The 26,849-nt window shown below is 47.9% G+C and overlaps 1 protein-coding gene across 1 annotated transcript; it reads left to right on the top strand.

Annotated features, from left to right (window-relative positions):
• Window positions 1–5,793: 5,793 nt before the first annotated feature.
• Window positions 5,794–7,370, top strand: EI90DRAFT_3141089 (uncharacterized protein; the record flags this gene model as incomplete). Its single annotated transcript, XM_039064972.1, has 6 exons — window positions 5,794–6,027; window positions 6,093–6,210; window positions 6,266–6,351; window positions 6,455–6,991; window positions 7,051–7,091; window positions 7,142–7,370. The coding sequence occupies 6 exons, from the start codon at window positions 5,794–5,796 to the stop codon at window positions 7,368–7,370; spliced, it is 1,245 nt and encodes a 414-aa protein (XP_038907430.1).
• Window positions 7,371–26,849: the final 19,479 nt, after the last annotated feature.

The raw sequence follows: 26,849 nt of genomic DNA, 5'->3' as shown, positions 1-26,849 counted from the left end.
TGTAACCATATATGCACGAGCATAGTATCATATGGGCTTCGCAGACATTGCAACTTATTATACGTTGCAGTCAACATTCTTGGCTCAAGCGCGATCAAGATAGTATAACAACCCATCCACCATGCCGAGGCCCTAGCGCTGAGCTAGTGACTCTTCAGGAGACAAGTACTGGTCATGCTGGTACCATAGCAGTGTGACAGGGGCTCCGGCCAACTCTCGACTGTCAACACTCGGGGAACCAATCATTCTCGAGGTCATCCCAGCTTGAGATAGGATCGGGACCACTACGATTGTGTATGAACTCCACACCAAGCTCTGTACACCTATCGCGTAACTCCCACACCCTTTCCTCTTCAACCACTGCTAGGCCCGAAACGCCAAATTTACGGAGCGACAGCCCAGGGGAAGAAGGTGAGCCATGTTCTTGGCTGCTTTCCAACTGACGCAAGACGTTTCCAGGGACTTCGTATTCATCCGTGTATAGATGGAATTCAGAGAGGTTATTCGGGAGCACCCCCTCTCTGTATAGGTTACCTCCACAAGAAAGAAAAGCTAGCTGAGGGAGGCATGGGAGAATGTCATCAATTATTGGGTATGGAAGGGCTTGAAAAACCTTGATCGAAAAATGACGGAGAGCTCTGAATTCGGATTTGAGGATAAGTGCAAAGTTGAATAACTGATCGATGTCCAGGACGTAGTATTCAAGTGAGAGTCTGACGACGTTGGCATCGGCCCCAAACGACTGAAGAAGGCAGATATCCCTATAGCCTAAAGCCCCACTGGAAACTTCCAGATGGCCTGTGTGTGATAGGGGAGGATGTAGATGTAGATCCAGCGGACCATACCGAGGGATGAACTCGAACGTGACCCATAAGCGCCTTAAATTAGGCAAATTCACAAATCTTTCCACCTCGTTCCCTTCCATCTCGTACTTAAATTTCAGGGAGAGTGTGTGAATGCGACTTATGAAAGGCAGGGATAACACGTATGATGTCCATTGAGTGGACGAGAGTTGTAATTTGACATGTTGCACATTACTCGCTGGCAACAAAGTCAACCAATGGGGAAGAGGCCGGCTTCTTCTCACCACCCGGAATGATGAGTGACTGTATATGCAGAGGAACCTTATCAAGTCCCGTATTTCTGCCGATCCATTGAGCGTGCGATCCAAAAGTTCCCCCGTACCCAACTCATCCGTTGAATTCCATGATGTTAGTCGATAGAGTCGCTCTCTGGAGGCATATAGCCAATTCCTGCAAGATAACGCCATACAGGCTGCAGCCCGGCGTGCAAGGAAAGACATGATGATCCGTTGCACATCGAATGGGCATATTTGTGCGTTGGACAGTGGAATCATCTCTGATCTGATAAGTCAGCGATCGCAAGCAGGGAAAAAACTGGGACTGGTGACAGCTTCCCGTACTCACCATCCTGACCTGCCATGATCGATTTTTCCTTTGGTTAGTGTGGTAGGCGGCATTCCCCGGCTTCTTCTGGTCATGTGGCAACGTGTTGGATGCTCTAAAATAACAGGAATCGTGGGTGAGCTACTCTAATACACACCTACCACCTTCCGTCTTTGTGGCGTAATGCCGACCAAGTACTGGACGTGGTTTCTATGTAACCACACAATATCACAATATGATATGATTCGGACAACTCCGTCACAACACAAGTTACCTTAAGGCGCATCCTCACACGTTGGTGGTTTTCTACCGACTTTGCGGCATACCCACACTTCTTCGATTGAGCAATATGACGCGGTAAACATTCTGCAACACAAGTGCATAATGTCAATGTGGCAACCATAACTCATTGTTTTGGTTCCGGTGCGGCCCCGGCATCTTCCGTGGTTGAAGGGTATATAAGGGAACGGCCGCTGGTTGATTTTTTTCCTTCAAGCTCTTTCACGACAAACGGCAACATGAGCACCACAACTCGGTGCGGGCGGGTTAGTTCACGCACAGATGGTTTAATGTCAACGTCGGTGGAGCACGGGCACTTTAAGGCACTAAGCCCCTAGACATCGAATCTGCGGCGCTTTTCGAATCTTGTTCCTGTCGTTTGGATCCCTTTCTTGCTCTTGATGTCCGTCTAACAACGTTGATGTTGGGCCGAGGGGAGAGATAGGTGGATGGATCGTCGCGGAGGTTACCAACCTTGCGGTTTGTATCAAGACTCGTTGAGTCCAAGGTATTTTAACGCACTCTGGGTCCCTATATGTTTTTTTTTTCTTTCCATGAACGCTTAAGTAATGGATGCATCAATATAATGCGTAGCTGCCTTAGGAGTAGCACGATACAAAGTATAGTGTAAGAAGCAGAGTGAGGTGTGAGCGGCCAAGGGTGGCCATGCACAGGGAAGGTTCATGCCTTGAGTATCACTTACTGCGAACAATGGAATCCCAAAGGGAAGTTGTCAGCTGCCAGCACGGTGTCGGATCGGAGAATTATTTGCGGATTTGCATGCATGTCACTCGCCCTTGGCAATCCAACAATCCTCTTACTCATCAACTTGGTGACCAACATACCATTGGTGGGCAGCTGCCCATGCGTGCAAGTGCTTTTCCTAGTTGAAAGTTGGGAAAAGACAACAGTCTCGAGTTTGGTATCACCAACACTCTATGCCTTCTCCAACTTCGTAATCAATTCGTTCGTTGCTATCTGTCCATCTGTGACCATCTTGCTAACGCGGAAAAATACTAGGCCATTTTGAGATTCAACATCCCTCATGAATGAAGGACACATGCAATGATCCTAATGTCTCCTCAACGCTGACTCTAACATGAGATTGGGTCCCATTCAGGACGTCCCTTCCACGGAGCAGCGGCCCATATTTACTTTTTACGATGAAACACGAAATATTGGGGAAAAGTTGTGCAAGCAAAAGACAGCAAATATAAATGCAGTACAACATCAAGAACATGGAGAAGAATTTACAATCAGTCCACCTCACCGCGAGTCAGAAAGGCTTACAAAACACCGGAGGTTCGTGGTGCGTACGGCATACTAGCGCCCCACCTCTACTTCCTGACTCCAGCATCGAGGGATTCTTCAGAACAATAGCGTAGTGAGCCACTCCACGAAAACTCCGCTTGGTCCACTACTATCAACATACTGGAAACCAATTGCCCTCACGCTCAAGATCTCGCTGGATTGATCGAATATTGGCCCGGGGGAGATAACTATAACAACAGATAAGCTCCACGCCAAGCTCTGCACTTCTTTTGCGCAACCCTGTGTGATCGACTCGTCCAAAGCATAAAATACGAAATTTACGAAGTGATAGCCCAGGAGAGGAAGGTGAGCTGCGTTCCATGCGCCTTTTCTTCGCTTCTAACTGACATAAGACACCCTGAATAACTTCGAAATCGTCCGTGTAAAGATGCAATTCCGAGAGATTGTCAGGGAGCACTCCTTCTTTGTATAGCCCACCACCGCACATCAAATAAGTCAGACGAGGGAGGTGCGGGAGGACATCGTCCATTATGGGGGGTCCATGGTAGGCAGGAGATTCAATCGCAAGATAATGGAGAGTTGTGAACGAGGATTTGAGGACGGTCGCCAAGCTGCCTAGCAGTGCCTTGCTCTCATGGGGGATATGAATCAGGAGCCCGGTAACGTTGATATTGGCTGCAAACGAGCGAAGGAAGTTGATATAAAGGACCGGAACGTCGATTAATGTCAGACGACAGTCTGACAATGAAAAAGGAAGCAGCGGCAGCTGCAGCTCTGCACAGCCTTCGAGGACGTCACATTGTTCTAGCCACAAGCGCCGTAAGTTAGGCAAAGCCGTAAGTTCTTTCAATTCCCATCCCCACAACCTGGATTTCAAAGAGAGTGTGTGGACTTGATTCATCAAGGGCAAGGATAATACGGTCGACGCGCAACGATTCGGCCAGGTTGGGTGATACAATCTGACCTGTCGCACATTACCCGCTGGTAACAAAGTCATCCAATCAGGAAGAGTCCAACGTTCGCAATAAGAAATGCTGAGGAACTTTACGAAGTTCCGTATTTCTGCAGATCGATTGAGTGTGCGACCCAGAAGTTTCAGCGTCACACAGTGGCAATGCAATGTTAAGGTTCGATAGAGTCGCTCTCGGGACGCGTACAACCAGTTCCTGCAGGTCGATGCCATGTGTGCTGTGTCCTTAGGTGTAAGACAAGACATGATAATATGTTGCACATCGAGCGGGCAGGTTTGCGCTTTGGAGAGCAGAGCCATCTCTAGTATGACAATTCAGCGATCGCAAACCAGGAGCAAAGATTGAGAAGGACGCTTACCATTCCGAACCGTCGTGGTCGACAGCCTAAAACCCAAGTTCGTATCCAAGCACTAAAAACCTGAGTCTTCGGCACCTCCCCTGTGAAAGTTTCTACATATAGGGTGAGTTACGATCGAAGCGCTCCGATTGGTCGCCTCGCTCTCCTCGCTTTTTCCCACCCTTTCGGGCCTCTTCATTCGCTGGCTCTAGGGCGGACTTCGACGGCCTGTCCGCAGGGTTGCAAACCTGACTGGGTCAATCCAATCCGTGCTCTTAATGGAGAGCTGTCGACATCGGTTCATCTATTTGTGTGACATTCGTCACCAATACTCACGGTGACTTATAGTTTATAGGGGTGAGTTACCCACGCCCCATACTGACGCTGCGTAAGTGCCAACTGTTACATAACTACAAGGTCAGGGAGCCTTTGGCTGTGTCCTCTGTGTTGATACCCGATTTTGAGCAGAGAGAGAACAGTGTCCCGCCCTGCGACGTCCATCAGCATCGGCACTTTGAATTTTACACCGTATACATGTGTTTACCTTCTCTTCAATCGGAACATTCGGAACTCATTGATTACAACCTCACTGGATGTTCTAAGTGTCTGGGATCACTTCTAGGAAACGCGGTCTAGCTACAAGCCTACAAATAATTTTAACACCTGCCCGACTGATGGCTCTGCAAGTCCGGGATATAGCCTTTCGCCCTTGCTTTCCTGCAATCACATTTTCTGCCGGCACGGAACGATTGACAGACGAAGACCGGGGGGGCTGCTTGGGCTTGAACGTGATGTAGGTATACACCACGGACGCGTGACCGGTGATCAGAATGACGTCACGATGTTTAGCCTCGTATTTAAATAGATCCCAAGACAATGTGAAAGTAGTGGAAACTCCCCAGAGGAAATGGTTAGGGAACTACTCAGTCATAGGACGAGTCTCCCCAGATCGAACGCATCCCTTATATCTACTTTATTTTCATGTATTTATTTTGAGACCCCTGCCCTTGGCGCTCTCACGAGCAGCCTGTAGTCTGCAGGATAAATATCCAGAACTACACACACACACACACAATGTGAAAGTTGTCACTAATGTGAAGGCGAGCTGAGAGCCAAGTCGCTGGGCGAGATTAGCTTCTGACGCAAGGTCATGTCAAGCTGCCAAAGTGCGCTCTAAAGCCACAGAACGATTGACAGACGAAGATCGGGAGGCCACTTGCATAAGTGGTCGCTCGCAGCGAGAGTGAGGCTTGAGCATAATGTAAGCATACACCGTGGATATGAAGCAAGTGAACGTAATCGGAATGTCGCTTGGCGCGTGGCAGAGAGCGAGAAAGGAGAGGCGACCAACTGGAGCGCTTCAATGCAACTCCGTACGTTCAAGAGTGTTGACTGAGTTGTTGTGGTGTAACCTGGTAGTTAGTGTCAAATGACTGCTCTCACTAATCCAATAGTAGTTGAATGGGCGGTAGAAAACTTGGACGCATTCGAAAGGCGGCACGACCCGGCAATTCCCTAAAACTGTGGGATGGCAGCTGAGGAGGAAGTAGCTCTAACAGAACAAGACCAACCCCATAATAGCGGATATGGCGAGACGTCCATCTTCTCGGACCAAGACTGGCAGTCCGATGGGGAAATCTTTATCTTCCTTGCCACAGACTCGGACCAAGACCAGCCCGGTAGCGACTATTGGGAGACCAAGATGCATAACACGATCGATACAACACCCTCCCACCGACATGCTCAGAAGCTTTCGGTGCACGTGAAGACGCGTGTCAATGCTGCTGATCCTAACAAAGGACGATGCATGATCGAAAATTCCCATAGTGGCCGAGGCGTTCTGTAAACTGGACATTGAAATCTTGGCAGCTCACACCACTGGAATGGCATTGGAACTTGAAATATGGGACTTTGAATGTAAACACTCGTTACAATATGGTTCCAAGTAGGTTCCTCAAGTGTTATTGTTGGTTTATATTCGGTTGACATCACTATGACAGTGGGGGCTGCCTTGCATGCAATGTTTGATAGGTTACTTCATCCTGGTCCCAGAAACAGAGGTAGTAAAAAGTATACGGACGCACTGGTGCGCGTAAACAAGAAGTTCTGAGCAAACAGAACGGATTTTCCATCATTCAATGTAAGCGCTTATTTGGATATTCGGTTGTCAGGTCTAAGCTTGGATATAGGAGAAAGAGGTATTCAAATACACGCTAGTTCCGATAGACGATACAATGGAACATATCACACTTTTCGTCCAGCACAATGCGCGTGAATCGCATGCAGTAACATCAGATTTCACTATTCACGCCACTCCTTTCGACAATCTTCCGAAGTTTACCAGTCATGTACGACCACACTTCATGATCCTCCATGGTGCCAAAGCAGTTCTTACCTTCGCCGGCCCTGCCTTGCGGTCAGCTCTAGAGGATCAGAGGGTCTCGGATATGGTGGACCTATACAGGGCATGGACCCAAAAAATACCTAAAAGTGAAAGTGCAATGAAGGACCCAGATTTTAACCCTCCTTCTACTAAGGATGAAGAACAGGAAGGCGACGAGACAAAGAGACCCCGGAGAGTGCTGGAAAAGCGGAATTTTCAGGCGTCTCCAACTTTAGACGTCAAGGGGAAGAAATCTGGTGGGCAGGGGAATCAAGAACGGAGTGGGCAGAGGCTGGAGAAGGAAATGGTGCAAAGGCTTGTGGACGGTGGAAAACGGTGGACGGTGGATGCCATATGCAATTGGGCAGGGGGTGTGTCGAGCTCAGGCAACGTGTGCAGCAGGGGGACACGGAGGAAGCTGTGTTAGGAATGAAGGATCGTCGGTGAGTAGAACAATCGAGAGACAGCGAAACTGAGTGAAGCTCTAGAGAAGCGGTACATTCTGGCCATATGTCCTTTCATCTCGCAATCCAGCGCCCCATCCGTTTTCGCCTTCTTTTTACTCTGCCACTTCTGCTACTTCTCACCCCCTTGACCAGCGAAGCACTCAACCACGGCTTTTTAACGCACCCTTTAGCCACCCAACCCAAATCTCCCTCGTACCTGGAAGGCCCGTGCGAGAGAGAGATGGCCAAAGCCTAGACCGGATGAACCCTCCATAATGGTTTTAATTTATATCTCCCTTTACTTTAATGTAGTATTTCTCCGTCTCTTTATCAGCAAAGTCGGCTCGCAGATTCTCACGGGTCACCGACCCGCGCTATGCACGTTTATTACTCAAACTAGTCGAACTGCCTTCGGCTGGCTCCAACGTATGATGACAGTGTAAGTCGTGGAACTGTATTGCATTTGAGAGCGAAATCCGAAGTACAGCGGTACAAATAATGAGAAATTGTAAAGGTTCATAGAGATGAGAGTACACAAATAGAGTGTCCTGGATCCTGTCTTTGCATCAAAATGAGGCGGAGGTTTGGCCGAAATCTCAAATGTTCAGAATGGTCAATAGTCAACAACTGGCAACGTGACGCGGCAGAACCCGCCACTCTTCTCACCGGGGTACTTCCACGGAGCGACGACGACTGGGTACGAGTCTGCTGTGTTACATAGTACAAGAAATACAGCGTGCATGTTACAGTTGAATCAACATCAAGAACATTGGAGTTTACAATCAATCCACATGTGACATTACCGTGAGTCAGGAAGGCTTACGAAACACACCCAATATTTCCAAGTGCGATACGTATAGCATACTAGCGCCCACCTCTTACCCCCTGACCCCAGCATCGAGGGATTTTTCAGGAGAATAGCGTACCACTCCACGAAAACTCCGCTTGGCCCACTAACCGTCAACATGCGGAAACCAATTGCCCTCAAACTGAAGATCTCGCTGGATTGACCAAATAATGGCCTGGGGAGTATAATCATAACTATAGCTAAGCTCTGCACTTCTTTTGCGCAACCCTCTTATTCGCCTGTGATCGACTCCTAAGCATAAAATACGAAATTTTCGAAGTGATAACCCAGGAGACGGAGGTGAGCTGCATTCCAAGCGTCTTTTCTTCGCTTCTAACTGACATAAAACATCCTGGAGAACTTGGCAATTGTTCGTGTAGAGATGCAGTTCAGAGAGATTGTCAGGGAGCACTCCTTCCCTGTATATCCCACCACCACACATTAAATAAGTCAGACGAGGGAGGTACGGGAGGACATCGTCCATTACGGGGGGTCCATGGTAGGCAGGAGATGCAATCGCAAGATAATGGAGAGTTGTGAACGAGGATTTGAGAACGGTCGCCAAGTCGTCCAGCATGTCCTTGCTCCCAGGGGGGATATAAATCAGGAGCCCGGTGTCAGACGACAGTCTGACAATGAAGAAGGACGCAGCTGCAGCTCTGTACAGTCGTCGGGGATGTCACATTGTTCTAGCCATAAGCGCCGTAAGTTAGGCAAAGCCACAAGTTCTTCCAATTCCCATCTCCTCAACTTGAATGTTAAAGAGAGTGTGTGGACTTGATTCATCAAAGGCAAGGATGGTAACGCGGTCGACAGGCAACGATTCGGCCAGTATGGGTAATACAATCTGACCTGTCGCACATTACCCGCTGGTAACAAAGTCATCCAATCAGGAAGAGGGCAACGTTCGCAACAAGAAATGCTGAGGAACTTTACGAAGTCCCGTATTTCTGCAGATCGATTGAGTGTGCGATCCATACGTTTCAGCAGGCAATGCAATTTTAAGGTTCGATAGAGTCGCTCTCGGGATGCGTACAACCAGTCCCTGCAGGTCAATGCCATGCGCGCCGCATCCCTGGGTGTAAGACAAGACATGATGATACGTTGCACATCGAGCGGGCAGGTTTGTGCTTTGGAGAGCAGAGTCATTTCTAATCTGACGATTCAGCGATCGCAAACTAGGAGTGGAGGCTGGGATCCTGCCTAAACCAGGAGGCGCTTACCGTTCCAAACCATCATGAGAAGTCGACTTCTCAGCCTAAAGCCCAGGTTCGCATGAGCAGGAGAACTTACATCCTGCGAAAACCTGAAAAGGGGTGTTGCACAATTCAATAGAGCAATTCATCGAAAGTTGTAATAATCATTAACGTACTCAGTCGCTGAGGCACCGCCCCAGTCCTTCTGCGAACGTCTCATCTGTGTGGCATAGTACAAGAAATACAGCGTGCATGTTACAGTTGAATCAACATCAAGAACATTGGAGTTTACAATCAGTCCACATTACCGTGAGTCAGAAAGGCTTACAAAACACAGCCAATATTTCCAAGTGCGATACGTATCGCCTACCTCTTACCCGCTGACCCCAGCATCAAGGGATTCTTCGGGGGAATAGCGTAGTGAGCCACTCCACGAAAACTCCGCTTCGCCCACTAGTATTGTTGGCCGTCAACAATACGGAAACCAATTGTCCTCAAGCTCAAGATCTCGCTGGATTGACAGAATATTGTCCTGGGGGAAATAACTATAGCAACAGATAAGCTCCACGCCAAGCTCTGCACTTCTCTTACGCAACCCTAACATCCAGCTGTAATCTAAGCATGATATATGAAATTTTCGGAGTGATAACCTAGAAGAGGAAGGTGAGCTGCGCTCCATGCGCCCTTTCTTCGCTTCCAACTGACATAAGACATCTTGAATAACTTGGCAATCGTCCGTGTAAAGATGCAATTCGGAGAGATTGTCAGGGAGCACTCCTTCCCTGTATATCCCACCACCACACATCAAATAAGTCAGACGAGGGAGGTACGGGAGGACATCGTCCATTACGGGGGGTCCATGGTAGGCAGGAGATGCAATCGCAAGATAATGGAGAGTTGTGAACGAGGATTTGAGAACGGTCGCCAAGTCGTCCAGCATTTCCTTGCTCCCAGGGGGGATATAAATCAGGAGCCCGGTAACGTTGATATTGGCCGCAAACGAGCGAAGGAAGTTGATATGCCCAGAGTGAAAAACCGAATCATCACTTAATGTCAGACGACAGTCTGACAATGAAGAAGGACGCAGCTGCAGCTCTGGAAAGTCGTCGGGGACGTCACATTGTTCTAGCCACAAGCGCCGTAAGTTAGGCAAAGCCACAAGTTCTTCCAATTCCCATCTCCTCAACTTGTATTTTAAAGAGAGTGTGTGGACTTGATTCATGAAAGGCAAGGATGGTAACGCGGTCGACGGGCAACGATTCAGCCAGTTTGGGACATACAATCTGAGGTGTCGCACATTACCCGCTGGTAACAAAGTCATCCAATCAGGAAGAGGGCAATGTTCGCAACAAGAAATGCTGAGGAACTTTACGAAGTCCCGTATTTCTGCAGATCGATTGAGTGTGCGATCCATACGTGGCAGCGGGCAATGCAATTCTAAGGTTCGATAGAGTCGCTCTCGGGATGCGTACAACCAGTCCCTGCAGGTCAATGCCATGCGCGCCGCATTCCTGGGTGCAAGACAAGACATGATGATACGTTGCACATCGAGCGGGCAGGTTTGCGCTTTGGAGAGCAGAGTCATCTCTAATCTGACGATTCAGCGATCGCAAAACTAGGAGTGGAGGGGCTGGGATCCTGCCTAAACCAGGAGGCGCTTACCGTTCCAAACCGTCTTGGGAAGTTGACTTCTCAGTCTGAAACCCAGAATTCGTATCCAAGTCGTTGAGGAGCAAGAGAACTTACATCCTGCAAAAACCTGAGTAGGTGTCGCACAATTCAGTAGAGCAATTCATCGAAAGTTGTAATAATCATCAACTCAGCCGAGTCACCGACGTTGTACTCCCTCAGCCCCTTCTGCGAACGTCTCATCCTTCTCAAGCAGCTCTAAACGCACTTTGGAATCATCATGACAGACGCGCTTCAGTACGATCCCAAGGTTCGCTGTCATAACATTGCTCAGTTGCGAATACAAACCCCCCCCTTACGCTAAGTAACTTCCCCCCCACACTTTCAGGACATGATATTCCGCCGTCTGGGAAATTCTGGTCTTCAAGTCTCTGTTATCAGTCTGGGCGGATGGCTCACATTTGGAGGGACCGTGCAGGGAGATCCAGTTAAGGAGATCATCAAGATAGCATTTGAGGCGGGCATCAATTAGTATGTTCCTCCCTTTACATAAACATTAAACATGAACACCTCGCTCCCCCCCACACGTACACGCCTATTGTACATCCGCGAAGTCCCTTCCCCCCCCCGCGCTTTCTCGTTAACCTACTACCATGCAACATCTCGGGATTCTAATCGAAGCACTCTTTGGCCGATCTTCTATGTATTAGTTTCGATACCGCCGAGGTGTATTCCGCAGGCAAGAGCGAAACAGAGATGTACGTTCCAAACATCCATCCCTCATCCATCCCGCCTACTCCCATGGATCGATGGGCCCGCCCTTGATTTCCTGGGGTCGCATTTTCTTTTTTTTTTAATCTTTTGAATTGATCCCATACATTTGCAATTCAAATATGGTTCTGGAAACAGGGGCCGAGTGTTCAAAGAACTTGGCATCCGTCGTTCCGATCTCGTTCTTAGTACCAAAGTAAGTAAGCACAATTTTCAACAACCCCCGCAAAAAAAACTCGATCCAACTGATGATCCCTCCTTCCTATATGAAAAACTGAAATGACCTCTTGTGTGTGTGTGTGTCAATGGATTGGGCGCTGTTTCCGAATCCTTTTTTTTTTTTACTTTTTCGTGTCAGATCTTCTTTGGGAATGCTGGACGGAATGGACCAAACGATCGTGGTTTATCGAGGAAACATATCATCGAAGGACTTGGCGATTCCCTTGAACGCCTTCAAACGGACTATGGTAATGTCTATTATTTCACAGCTTGAGCAAAAGACGCTAACGGACGGATCGGGGGGTTTTTTCATTTTTTTTCACTTTCTGTTCTTTCATTATTGTTTCAGTGGATATTGTGTTCGCGCATCGTGCGGATCCGAACGTACCAATGTTAGAAATCGTCCGAGCGTTTAGTTGGCTGATCGAACAAGGCAAGGCGTTTTATTGGGCTACGAGCATGTGGAGTGTGGAACAGATCGAGGAAGCTCATCGTGAGTAAAGAAATTCCACTGGTTATAGCGAGGATGAGGGATGTTGAGTATTAATGATCGTGCCGGTCCCGTAGAGATTGCGGAGAAGTATAACCTGCATGCTCCTATGTGCGTTCATTGTTCCACCTTAAACTTTCCCGAGCGGTAAATTTTAATTTTTTCCACCTCTAATCCCCACTCCACTCCACCTTCCGTTGATTTGTGGTTGTAGTGCGGACCAAGTACGTTACAGCGCCTTGGCTCGAGAACACGTCGAGAAAGATCTCCTCGTACGTGCCAAATCACGTTTGTCGGTGGAGTCTACCCCATCTCATCTCATCCCATGGTCAATTCTTTCTTTTTTTCTTTTTCCCACATGAGCAAACAGCCCGTATTCGAGAAGTACAACTACGGAACGACCGTCTGGTCACCCCTAGCTGGATCGTTGCTAACGGGGAAATACAACCATGGTCAAATCCCACCTGATAGTCGACTTGCAAAGCACTCTTCGCTCGATTTTGTTCAGAAGCAGGTGGAATCTTTGAAAGGTGAGTCGGGAAAGGCGACGATTGAAAAGGTGAAGAAGTTGTTGGAGATTGGGAGGAGGGAGTTTGGAGAAGAGGTACGTTGATGCTTTTTTTTCAGAGGATTATTTACGTTCACTGGGAGGTCTGATTGCTTACTGTGTGTGTGCGTGTGCGTGTGCGTGTGTGCAATTCCTGGGGTGATGGACAGGTTACTACTGCCCAAGTTGCGTTAGCGTGGGCTGCCAAGACTAAGAACGTAAGTTCTTTCTTTCGTTCTCCTCTGTAAGGAATCATGGCTAATGGTTTTATGACTTTTGATATATAGGTCGCGACGCTTATCGTAGGGGCATCAAAACCTGAGCAGCTGGTGGAGAATTTGGGAGCTATCAAGCTGATCCCAAAGTTGACGGAGGAAGTGTACGAAGAGATTTCAAAGCTGTTTTCGTGATGATATAGTTGTTTGAGATCAAGAGGTGAGGATCGCAAGATATAATAGCGAAGGAGCGATTTGAGCCTGATCTCCGTCATGCAAATGTTGTGATTTGTAACACGTATTTGCCGATGGCTTATGTATTGTGTCATCAAACCTATGGACACAACCCTAGTGGTTGGGGCCTGCTTTCTGTTTATTCGTTGTCCAGCTGTCCGATTCCGGTTCAACTCCCGACAATCCGTCCTCGGATCTGCCAACCAAGCCTCCCGGGACTCTCCGTTGATCCAGTTATACAGTAGCCCTTGCAGAGTTCCGCTCAACTCCGAGCGCCCCGTTGACATGAACTCGCCAAACAAACCTTTTCATACCCGGTTTTCATGTTGCTTGTGTGAGGGTGCACAGAAGTCCGATAAATCGATCATGAAATCCTAGTTCTTTAATTTATTATCTTTCTCCTGCTTAATGTTTTTGTAACAAAAGGCAGTTATTCACAATGTTAGTTCTCATCGACAGGCAGTGGTACACCTGCCCTTGTCCGACTGGCATGGACGATTACGGGTGGCTGGCTAGTTTCGTGTTATTGCGATGAGGGGGTCATATATATATATATACATACTCTCGCGCGCAGATCATGATCAGTTGCAACAAAATTAAAAAACCCGATCGCTCTCATGTTTACGATAAGCGGAGCGAATGGGTGAATTACGTAAGTAGCCTACTCCCTAAAAAAGGGGACCTGTGCCTCAAAGGGGCTTGTGAGGCGATTGTGGGAAGGAACCGGCGTTGTTGTAATTGGAGGAAGAAAAGAAGTTTTACATAGGGTAAGGCCTGGGCAAGTTACTGTAGGGGCTTAGGTAAGAATAAATTTATTCGGGACAGAGATTTAATTATGTAAGGGCGGCTCCCCCCTCGAATATACTTTTTACGACTGAATTCATATGATAATGTAACCAACCGGGCTCGATGCAGTACTTGTTCGACCCAAACAGAAAACAAAAAGGATTTCGCTATAGTGGCATGAACCATTACGATGCGATGTGTATGACGTCATGTTGCTAGCATGCCTAGGGATTATCCTGAAAGTCCCGAAGTGGGACTTATTAGTTGGATCGGGAAGGCGAAACGTCTCAGCCTCAACGATTAGGATAAAATAGCGGATATCATTTTTTGTTCTTTGAGCGGCGATCGAGGTACTCTGAGAACGGACGGGTTCGTTCATTTGTTTGGCGATTGAGGATAAAGACATTGGTGATGATGAGAATGTTGTGCTCTTCTTGTTTACTTGAAAAATCCCCCTGTTTCCTCGTAACCAATCGATCATAGAGAGATGAGTGATGTTAGCTCTAGATGCCAATGACATTGAATTGGTTTTTTTCTGTTTGGTGAAAAAACGTTGGGGTGTGGTTATTTAGAATGGTATTGACCTAAAATGAGAAAGTCATAAGAAGAGGGACGTGTTTTGTCAGTGATTAGCCCCTTACGAACCCCCCGTGTTTCCTTCTGTGACGCACTTGTGCATTACATATATGCATCAACTGCATAATTGCGTTATGTATAGTGACGAATAGGTAGAACAAAAAAGGGGATTGAGCAAAATATCCCCCCTTCTGCCATACATTTCGAACCGCTTACCGTCTCAAGCTCCTTTCCCTTAACCGTCAAACAAAAAAAAACGACGTCATTCCTTGTTCAAAACCGGCCAAAACGCTGAACGGCAATGGGGGTTGCAGGTGCAAACATCACTGAATGAACACGTGCGGAATCAAACTGACGGTTCGTAAACCGGGCGCCTCTTTGCGCTAAAGGGCAATTTTCCGTTGAACCGCAAATTATTAAAAAAGCACACCACGAAAAAAAAGGTCCTTTTCCCCGTTCATTTTTCATAATGTATTCTCGATTTATCCAAACGGCAAGATCCCTAAGGGGGAATCGTCGATCTCGACCTAGGCATCGGTAGTCACGCTCGGAATCGTTGGACAAGTTGTAACATGAATAAATCGATTTGTGAACCGCGTGGGCCTACGATCCAATTTAACAGAAGGGAAACACACACACAGAGTTGAGAAACAGCTTGGTCATATGCGTCTTGTTGTTCTAGTTGAAGGGGGGTCAGTCACTAGTGTCTTATTAAATACACATACACACACAAACGGAAAAAAATTACCCGTCGCAAAAATATTCTTTTTTCCAACAACCCGGCTGAAGATCCCTTTTGACTTACTTCCAAACACTTACACCTTTCGACTTAACGTTTTGTTTGTTTTGGTGTTGCAAGACCCCGTCAAAAAGACAAACAAAATCAAGCTCCCCCCTTTTCGGAACAAAGCGTGGAGGAACCACTAGACTGTGAGCACGTGAGCCTATTTCGCACTCTTTCCTTCCCCCTCGACAAACCACACAAGAGCGCCTGAGTCCAGTTTCTGCGAATTCACCGGTTTCCTTTCACCCTGCCCCCCTCTGTCCCCCAAACCACCCACTCGTCCATCTATGGATTCCGTCGATCCCCGCTTCCCCCCCTTCCCTCAACTGACCTCCTCCACCCGATGGCGCTTCAGCTTTCTTCTTCTCGTTTCCCCTGTTTCTACCAACGGTCAACAAACTGAAAGCAGAAACAATTTCCCTCTCTCTTTTTTTTTTTCCCCCCCCTTTCTTCGTTTTTAAAAATAAATAAAAAAAAACACATACCACCATGTAGGTTTCTTTGCAGAAACCGAAACCACTTCAATCAATCAAGTACTATACTTTCCAGCCACCTTGTGCACAAGCACACGTTGGGGGGGACGAGACAACAAATCATCCCTGCAGAACCTTCATATATCCTTCGTCCTTCTCACACTTTGTCTTTAAACCAATAACCACCTGTACAACTCGCAACAACAACCGTTCCCGCCAACAACAGCGCAAACGCACCGTTTCATTCATTTTTCCTGCCTGAGGCGTCTTGCAGGCGGAAGAAGAAGGGATTATAACCCCGATACATCTTTCTCGTTCTCCGACGGGGAAGAAGAGAGTAACTGAACAAATGACTCTATTCGCCGAATCTGACAAGTACGGTTTGGCAAGCCCTGCCATTCTCTGGTCCGAGTACGTCGCCAAGGACGGGACGGTCCAAAGGTCTTCACTTGATCTCGATAGACTCATCGGGAATGATAATGGAACTCTTATCGTAGGCAGGCAATCCACTTCCTCCTCCTCCCCCTTCCCCCCCCTCCACCATCCCCTAATCCCTTCCGACAAACCGGACCCAATTTCTGATGATAATAATTTTTTTTTTTGTATAATTCCGACCTTCTTTGTTTTTACAACTTTTATAGTGGATGGATGTTGGTTTTTCTGGAACGAGCAAAGAGATAAACCTTCGGTCCAGCGGTTTACTTTGCGCCATGTGTCGCGATCGTAATGGCGCTTACCTTTACTCTTCCATTGACCTAAACGCCTTCATTACGGGCGTTGGTGGAATTTTAGAAGTTGAGGTTGATTGGAGGTATGTGGTTGACGTTAACCCACTTTTTTTTTTTAAAGCTATTTTCTTTTCCCCCTCCTTTTCCAAAATCAGACGGTGAACGTTGAGTTGTAATCTACCTGTAACTTTTTTCTTCTCTTTCCCACCTTTCAGTCTTCGCGTGTTTGCGTATTTTCCTTGGATCGGATGTTGGGGTAACCGGACATTTTTCGTTAGTTGGGTAGAAGAACAATCTCCCAAATGGAACAGGCAATCGTTCCGCAAGCCTACGTTCCTTATTACGAAGACGCTCAATGGTCATGCGATGGAAAGGGGTCAATATCATCCCCACCACCATCAACAACAACCTTGAGGGATGGCAGAAAGGGAGGGGGGCTCGTGTTGGAGGGGGACCTTATATTCCACGATATCCTTGTCTGGGTTTTCTTTTTCTTTTTTCTTTGTTTTCTCGAGTATGCCTGTAGGAACCTTTTGCGTTCTCTCCTGTGTCTGTTTTTTTCTTCCATTCCTGTGATCGTGTGATTGTGAGCGCTTTGGATATACCGAAATAACAATGTTTGTCGTCAATCATAATTGAAAAAAAAAAAAGGAAAGGGCAATAGAGAAGGGAAAGGAATGATAAAGGTGGGGGGACGGACGGAAGGAACGAAAAGGAAAAAAGGAAATCATAAGTGAAAAAGGGCCCCCCATGCATCCAAAAGAGTGAATAAGAAAATGGAAATACTCATCGTGGTGAATCCCCAAACGAAAGCGATGTCCTGATCATGGGAAACGTATAGGGGAGGGGAATCCTTGAACGCCACACACGCACGGAGCATGCTTGCTCGCGTGAGGTAAGGGGAAGGGGGACATTTCAATCGTTCCATTAGGTTGATACCGTCACCGTGACGATGACGAGGCAGGCAACCTCATCCAGTTAACCCATTAGCCCCCCCCAGTAGTTTAGTCGGCCAAGGCTCGTTATTTCAGAAGGGTTCGACAGGAGGGACGGAATGAGGTGAAGATGACAGAAGGGGGCATTAGTCTGGGTCCAGTCTTCCAGATCCGTGATAGCTTGGTAGGGATTCAGCTGTAGATCATAGAAGGCGTGTCGATTGGGAGAAACCCTAGATCTGGCTAAGCATTCGACCCTAGGGACGTTTTGGCTCAGCCGTGCCATTTGGGACCGCAACCCCCCCCCCCTCTTCCCTTCTTCGTCATAGGAAGTGATAAGTTATGTAAAATAGCTTTGTTTTTTGTTTTCCATCCATCAAGGGGCATGGCTGGCCATAGACGAGTGTTGTTTCTGACCAGCCTTCTTCCCTTGCACCATGAGTTGTTGGGCGCGGCTTGGGCTCGAGAAGAAAGAAAAAAAAAAAAGTCCCTTTGCAGGCGTAAAAGAGATCCCAAACCTCTCCTCATTACGTCATTGAGACGGGCATAACGGAGATAACTCGGTGTTAGCTATTCTCCGGGTTGTTCCAACATCCGTTATCCCGGGCGTTTCAACAACACTCAGTGCTTGTGAACGAACACTCGACGACCAAGCGCCTTCTCTTTTTTGTGTTATTTTTTTTTGGCGGTTCTACCTTACAAGCGGATATATATATATATTCTCCTGCCTTCCTCCTTTCCTTGACAAAAATATCGTGGTCGTATTGAACACTACGAGGATACCCCACCCGCCACCGCCACCCATCCAACAATACACGCGAGCGCACGCGCGCGCGCACACACACACACACATATTAGGCACACTATAGTTAAACGACTATGTCGTTGTTCTATAGCGAGGCGATTCTTAGTCGTCGTGGTCCTCTTGCACGCGTATGGCTTGCTGCTCACTATGAGCGTAAGCTCTCAAAGACTTTAACGCTTCAAACAGACATTGAACAATCCGTCGGTATGTTCCCTCTCTCTCTCTCTGGGTTTATTGCTAATATGGTTTGCCCCGTAACCGCGTGTACTAACTTTTCTTTTTTTTTTTTTTGACGCGTTTTTGTGTGTCCCGTTTTAGATGCTATCGTGGATCAGGAAGGTCAACCAATGGCACTTCGACTGAGTGGTCAGTTACTCTTGGGTGTTGTCAGGATCTATAGTCGAAAAGCCAAGTATCTACTGGATGATTGCAACGAAGCAATTGCTAAAATCAAGTTGGTGCGTCATAATGATTGTTTGGGTTTTTTGTTTCTCTGATGTGAAGTGTTTCTTTGTTTGTGTGTTAGGCTTTTCGACCTGGTGTGGTTGATATGACGGAGGATCAACTGACGGTACCGAGGAATGCGATCACCATCTCGGCAGATCTATTCAATATCGATCTCATGCTTCCCGATGCTAATTGGTGCGCATTTACCGTTCTTTTTTTTTTTTCAAACCTTTCACATCTCAACTTGCTTATGATATTTTACCTCTTCTTTGTAACATATAGGGACTTGAGTAATCTTGGCCAGTCACATATCGCTCGTGATAATGATATCACGCTCTCTACAGCTGAAATGAACTTTGGGTTTATGGATGATGGGTGGGGTTTTGAAGGTGATGGAATTGGATCACAAGATTGGGGTGGATTCGATGCTGGGATCTCATTTGGTGATGATGAACCTGGTGTGGCGGTTGGTCCTGACGCTGCAGGAGAAGGTACAGCAGCAGCAGCAGCAGCAGCCGCGGATGAAACGATGAGTGTTGAACTGGGTCGTCATGATGCTGGACCTGGTTCGCCTCGTATCTCGTTGGATACTCGCCTTGAGGGACGACCTGGTGATTTCGAACGTGATGTGTCCGTCTTGAGTAAAGGCCATGAACTTAGTCATCTTGATTTCGGCGGAGGTCATGATGATGGGTTTGGATTCCCGAGCGATTTCAACCTTGGCGGAGAAGACCTTGGGATCAGCTTTGGTGAAGATGTACCATTAGCCGACCCCGAACGGGAGAAAACCCCTGGTCAAGCTAATTCTCGTGCCAGTATGTTCAATTTCCCTTTATTCGCTAATTTGTTATTGACCCATTCCACAATCCATAAAGGCTCCCCATTGACGACCCCTCCACCCCTTACTCCACCCAATCTTAATCAGGACTCTATATCCACTCCTACTCCCAAAACTGCGGCACGGATCGCACGAATAGCAGAACAACGCGAAAATGCCCCAGAGAAGAAGAAAAGGACCAAAAAGTTGCAGATAATCGATGAGGTCACCGAGTTGAAGCATGGTCCTGGTGCTCGTGGGCGTAGAGGATTGGGTGATTTCAAGGATCCGGATGTCAGTGCAATTACCACCGAGGTGAGTCCAGCTTTCCGCGATCTTCGAATTAGAAGTCTTCTGACCTCATGTCGAATTTAGCAACGATTCCTTCCGCGGTCTACGACAGTGATGCGTCTTTTGGAAATTCGGGCTGATCCGCTTGCATACTTCATGCCGACTACCACCACTTCAGAGGGGTCCTTTTTCTATGCTGGACCTCCAGGCGTGGCACCGGAATTGAGACATTTGTTCATGTTCCCCGTGCACGACCATCGTCGACCACGTACGGATGATACGGATCCCCGTTCGCCAAAGAGAGCCCGCATTGCTGTTCCGGAAGAGGAATCGCCTGGAGTCGCGCGGAGAGCTGAGAGCGAGGCACGATTCAGTGCTTTTGGCGGGGACATCACTGGTGGGAAGAACGATATGGATGTTGATATGGCTGGACTTGGTGACTATGTTGGTGCTGAGGAGGGTGGAATTAGTCTTGATCTAGGTGGAGGGATCGATCCGATGGGGATGGATATCGACGGAGAGCCTGAGGGTCGGAAGACGCCTGTTCCGAGGACCCAACGCGAAATGTCACTCATCGATGACACGCGGAGTTCGCCTGGGCTAAGAGGGGATGAGGAATTTGGATTAGATTCTTATGATGCCCAATCGTGTTCGATTGGGATATTCGATATGAGGAGTAAAGAAGGGGAGTCTCAGAGTCAGACGCAGACTCAGGAGGAGGAAATCGAACGGTCTACGGAACAAGTTCAGAGTAAAGGGTATAGTAAGAATACGGTGAAAGCTATTGCTGTCATTCGGAAGGGTTTGGAGGCTGAGGAGGGCGAAGGAGATGAAAAGTGGGTTAGTTTCAATAAGGTTGCCGAGAAGGTATGTCGTGTTGGCACACGTTCTTCCGTTTAATTACTGTTGACCTTTTTTTTTTTTTTACTTGGGCGATGATGAAAGGCGTCGCGTCGGGCTGCATCGGCGTTCTTCTTCGAGCTTCTTGTTCTCACCACTCGGGATTGCCTCAAGGTTTCTCAAGAAGAGCTTTTTGGCAATATCGAGATTCGTGCCAAGGAGAAGTTGTGGGAGTCACTATCCAATCGTCTCCCCACTTCTGCAACTGCTATTTTCGACGCATAAATTTGAATCCTGCTTCACAAGCCCATATTTCTCTATCCACACAGTTCTTGACGACACGAATGACACGGATGACCTTCCCTCCCTCCACTTCCCCGGTGAAAAATTTTTTTCGCTACCTTGGTTTACCTGGACCCGCCCCCCCCCCCCCCTATATAGAACTTTTTATGCGACACCTGAACATTTTTTGATTGGCACAAATGCGTACACTTTTCTTGGATTTGCCATCCACCCTGGGTCCAGAGATTCATAATCTTATTTTGATTGTTTTTTTTTTAAATGTATGTTAGTTAACTTGTTCTCTACCAATGTAGTGTCTATGGATGAGGAGATCATGTCACCCTCATCATCTTCCTCATCAACGGAGTGGTCATAGTACCGCCATTGACCTGACAGTTGTTGTTGTTGTTTATTCTAGATATTTAACCTGCAGACTGTCAAGGATTGACGTGACAGTATTGATTGTCGGCGATTGCCAGCCTGCTCACACCTGTTAAACCCATTGGAGAACCCTGGCTTGTCTCCCAACGCAGTCGGCTTTGCTTCGACTCTAAACGAAACATGACCAGGGAGCCGAGTGCAACATCCCTCGAGGAAGGCCTCTCGACTACTTAATTAACGTTACAATATAGTTGCTCGATCGGCCGAGTTGTTCCCGTTCGCGCAATGTGTGCATAGTGTCTGGACAGGTGCATACGTAGGTGTGACTTTCTCAGACCTGAACCCAAGTGTCAGCCTTACCGTATGGGTGGGCTTGGTGACGTGCCAGTTGATGTGCGGGCCCCAACTTGTGTCTTCATGCGCTCCTGCGACCACGGCTTAGGTCCCTGGACCGTTGAAAGCAAAACACCATCATGCGAAGCTTTAGGAAGACCGGGAAAGGGTTTGCTATGATTCAAAAGCTATGAGGCGGCATATACGCCGTTTGGCTAGGATCTGCGAGTTGAGTCTCCTGTGATAATTCCTGGGAAACTGATAAGGCAAGGCTGAATTAATCAACTCTATGCGGAGAATGCGGTGTTCAATTTCTGGGTCCGTTCGGTATGATTGTCATTTCAGTTTGTCCGGAAGATCCTTGAGGGTTCACTGGACGGCGCTTTGCTTCTGTGCTTAATCTGTTTGGGACGGCGCGGGTGGACCTATTATATCCCGCCCTGTCTGATGACGGGACTTAGAATAATCCCAAGGCGACAATATAAACAGGCTCGCTTTATTCTCTTCGACTTCTGGCGTTTAGCCCCGTTGAAATTCTCTGATTGCGCCTACCCACGCTCTCATCACAGGAATTTTATCGGGCCGGAAGTTTTTGGCTCATATCAACGTTATCGACAAGACCCCCTCCCCCACGGCATCAATTTCGAAGTTGATTATGCTCCTCCATCAGTTAGTTATGGGACCTACGGAATCCCATCGGCCCGCCCCGGGAAGCTGCACGAGCTGAAGTGCTTCTGTCATACGTTCGGTCCACAATATAAAACTCATACTCCGTCTATGACTGGTGCGCCTGCACCCCCGCCCCCAATGGCAACCGTGCTCATCAACCTCATCCTTTCTCACAATGTTTACGGAGCCTCTATCCCTCCTCATAACATCTCTGATTTCTCGCTACATGGATCTCATACTTGCAATGATCTACAGAATTGCCGAACGGTGTGGAGCCTCATTTATAGTTGTGCCTTCACCATTTTTGCGTGCGTCTGCACGGGGATGCATCCGGACCTGTCAGCACGGCATCACAGTACTTGGTCGTTTAAATTACCTCGTGTTGGCTTGATGATGGGTTCACTGCTTTCACCGGGGGTCATTCTGATGGATGGATGGATGGATTTCTGCAACGCTTGGATAATGTCGAAAAAATGCAAGATGATTCAAGGTGCGCCCCCGAATTTGAGGATTGCGCACATTTTAAAGGGGGGGAAAAGCTCTGACTTGTACATGTCTCAAGGATGGACGTTTACGCATTCCTATTTTGTTGTCATGCGCGGCTTCTTCGACCCGTCCGAAGGAGCAGCAGTGATTCCCGATAGGAATGTAGATGCCTTGAGTGTCTTTGAAAAGTATCCTGGAATAATTCAGAAAATTGGGGATCAGAGAAGGGTCGTAATAACGAAAGAGCAAATTCTTGACAGGTGCAGAGGGGACCTCTTCGCTGAATTTGCCATCATCCTTCAACTACTATGGTTTATCGCTCAATATGTCGGACGATGGGTAGGCGATTTGCACAGATCACAACTGGAGGCAATGACACTGGGCTATGCGGCGTTCAACGCCCTTGTCTACTTGTTGTGGTGGCATAAACCCGTTAACGTTCGATTCCTGGCAATCCATGTGGCGAAAGAGCCCCGACCCAATTTCTCGACTTCTGGCATGGATGTCGTTCAGCTGCGACCTGGAACGGGGACTGACATACATTCGGCTCTAGCGAAGATCATGGAACTAGACCCTAGTTGGATGTTTATAGCCACGGGCATCATTTTTGGGGGAATCCATTGCTTTGCGTGGTCATCCCCCTTTCCGACGCTTGCGGAGATGCAGTTGTGGCGGACGTCGGCGTTAGTTATCGCAGCGTTCCCTGTCCTTTGTGTGCTCTGCGAAAGGCTTGATAACCCCAATATAGCCAAGAACTGTATAATGGTCATTACGGCCGTTTATGTCACTGCCCGGATTATCTTGCTTGTTGTTTCGTTCACCTCCCTGCGTTCGCCTCCTCCCGATCTATACCAAATCCCGTCTTGGTCCACCTTCCTTCCGCATTTCGGATAAGTTGTATGTAGACCATACTTCTGATTTAGTTTGTGCCATGCTCGGGATGACACCAGACCCTTAGATAAACATCGTCAACGTCCTCAAATCCCCGTCCACAGCTCTCCGTCAATTTTCGATCCAAGTGGTAGGAATTATCCCCGAGGCTGGAACCTCCTTGATGCCTCCCATTCTTGGAGTTTATTTAGGCCATCAATGTTTCCGTATGCATTTTGGTGGTCAACCCGAACGCCCTTCTATAGTGGAGCATGGATAATGTCCACTCCCTGGTCGATATATAAAACTGACTCATGCAGCCTCTTCACGCTGTCTCGTCCATTTCGCAATTTGACGAAATATCACTCCTTTCATGCTGCACTGCCCGAAACTTGCAAAAGTTTGAAGGCGCTCAGTCGGCCTTTGACTTTACCGGATTGGTCATGAGCGCTCGACACGGAACAAACATCCTGGGGTGTGCAATATCCCCGGGAATCTATTTACTGGTGAAATCGATACCGTCGCCGGTTTTCGGCGCCACGCTGAAGCATGAAACTACATAAGCGTAGAAGAGGCCTCCGACAGACTCCCCCCCCCACCCAGACCCTGTAGCAGCCGTAACTGCCCTCCAAAACTTCACCACTCTGAAAGCCCTCTCAGATGGATGGAGAGTGACACACCCGGCACCGGAAAAGAACTTCACCTATGGCCATGCAACCGGAACATCCTTATCGCGAATAGACAGAATATACACCTCCAACGCGATAAGAAACCAAGCTCTCACTTGGGAAATCCTAAACCCCGGTCTCGCAACAGCTGACCACCAGCTGGTCTCAGTCGAGCTACATGACAACCAAGCCCCAAAAATCGGCAGAGGTCGATGGGCCATCCCCCTATACCTTACAAATGACACAAACTTCCTACAAGAGGTCGAAACAATCGGCAACGAAGCCCTCAATGAGATAGCAAGGCATAATGATGCCCAAAGCACCTTCCAGGATTTCATAACAGCGGTGAGACTCCTTGCCAAAAAAATGACTAAAATAAAAGCCGGGAAACTCAACTCAGAAATAAGACGCCTCACACAGAGACGCGACAAAGCAGTGAAGAGACTAAACTCCGCAGACATAACCCTTGCCGAGATTACACAGATCCAAATACAAAACCTAACTAAAAGGATAAATGAGATTGAGAGAACTAAACAAGCGAAATCAAAAGGCCGCTCGGGAGCCAACAAAAAACTACTAAGTGAAACCACCAACAAATACTGGTGCAGCTGGGGAAAAGAAAACAAACCCCGCGACACCATACCTGAACTAAGAGTACCTGGATCTAATCCCCCATCCTACACCTCCACAACTGAAGAAATGTCCACGATTGCAGCCAAACACTATAACGCCGTCCAGTACAGAGACCTTACATCCTCCCCAGACGAGCAGGACGCACACCTAACAATCTCACTTAACAAGATTCATAACCGAGTCCCACCTGAAACCTCCGAAAAACTAGCCTCCCCCCTGAGCCAGGACGACATTGCCAAAGCCCTCTCCCAATCACCCAATGGGAAGGCCCCGGGCCTCAACGGCATCCCAACAGAACTATATAAAACTCTAGATATAAGATGGAGAAAAAGACCAGAGGATGGCAAGGGCCTACACATCGTGAGCCTTCTAACTCTCCTGGCAAACGACATAGAAAAAAGAGGCACCACCTATGCCCAAATATCCGAAGGCTGGCTCTGCCCCCTGTACAAAAAAAAGGACAAAAGGGAAATTGAAAATTACAGACCGGTGACCGTACTCAACGCGGAATACAAGATCATAACTACAGCCTTAATGAATAAACTCTCTCCCATAGCCCCCCACTTAGTCCACAAATGCCAAGCGGCCTTTATCAAAGGCCGAAGCATCTTCGACCAAATCGACCTTGTAAACCGCATGACTGACCTATGTGAACTCATAGGACAGGATGGCGCAATCATCGCTCTTGACCAGGAAAAAGCGTATGACCGCATCCGACATGACTACCTCTGGAAAGTCATGGAGAAAATGGGCATACCCCACTCCTACACATCCACCGTAAAAAGCCTGTATGCCACCGCTAAAACCAGAGTTATCCTAAATGGTGTAATAAGCGACGACTTCACAATATTCAGAGGAGTCCGCCAAGGCGACCCCCTATCGTGCCTACTGTTCAACATAGCCATAGAACCCCTTTCCATCGCCCTAAGAGACTCGCCTGCCCTCCACGGCCTTGAAATCAAAACCCCTTCCCTCTCCCAGAGAACAATCCTATCCCTATTCGCCGACGATGCAGCTGTTTTTTTATCCAAAGACGACGACATAACTGATTTATTCTCAATCCTGGACAGCTGGTGTACGGCATCTGGAGCGAAATTCAACCGGGAAAAAACAGTCATCCTCCCGGTAGGAACACCAGAACACAGAGAAAGAACTTACAATGAGAGATGTATAAACCCCCGCCCCAACAATAAACTTGAAGACTCAATCACAATTCTAAAGGACGGGCAAACTATGAGATACCTGGGGGCCCAATGCGGCAACAAACCAAACCACAAGGACCCCTGGCCCACCATCACGAATAACATAGAAAAATCCCTCACCCAATGGAATAAGTCCTATCCGTCCATTGAAGGCCGCCGATTGATTGCCCAGATGACTATTGGTGGAATGACGCAATTCCACACCCGCGCCCAGGGAATGCCCAAAGAATACGAGAAACGACTTGATAGAAGAATCCGCGAGTTCATATGGAATTCCGACAGCCCCCCCCCAATCAGCATGAACCAACTCAACCGCCCAAGGGACCAAGGTGGCAAGAATGTGCTAAACATTCAAGATAGAAACGAGGCGATCCACCTCACCAAACTCCAGCGGATCCTCGACAGATCCCCAAACAGACCCCCGGCCTCCGACGCTGCCGAAGCCATACTAATGGCCACCCTCCCCAAGAAACTACACCCTAGTGACCCCGACCGCCCCTACATCCTTGACGTGTTCACACAAAAGCCTTTCCTCAAAGCACGCTTCCACCATAGAAAAATCCCGTCCGAACTACGTAACACCCTGAACACGGGCGCTAAA

The sequence above is a fragment of the Cantharellus anzutake genome (assembly GCF_015039405.1).
Source record: "Cantharellus anzutake strain C23 chromosome Unknown EI90scaffold_364, whole genome shotgun sequence".
NCBI classification, from domain to species: Eukaryota; Fungi; Basidiomycota; class Agaricomycetes; order Cantharellales; family Hydnaceae; genus Cantharellus; species Cantharellus anzutake.
This window is presented reverse-complemented; position numbering and strand designations above follow the sequence as displayed.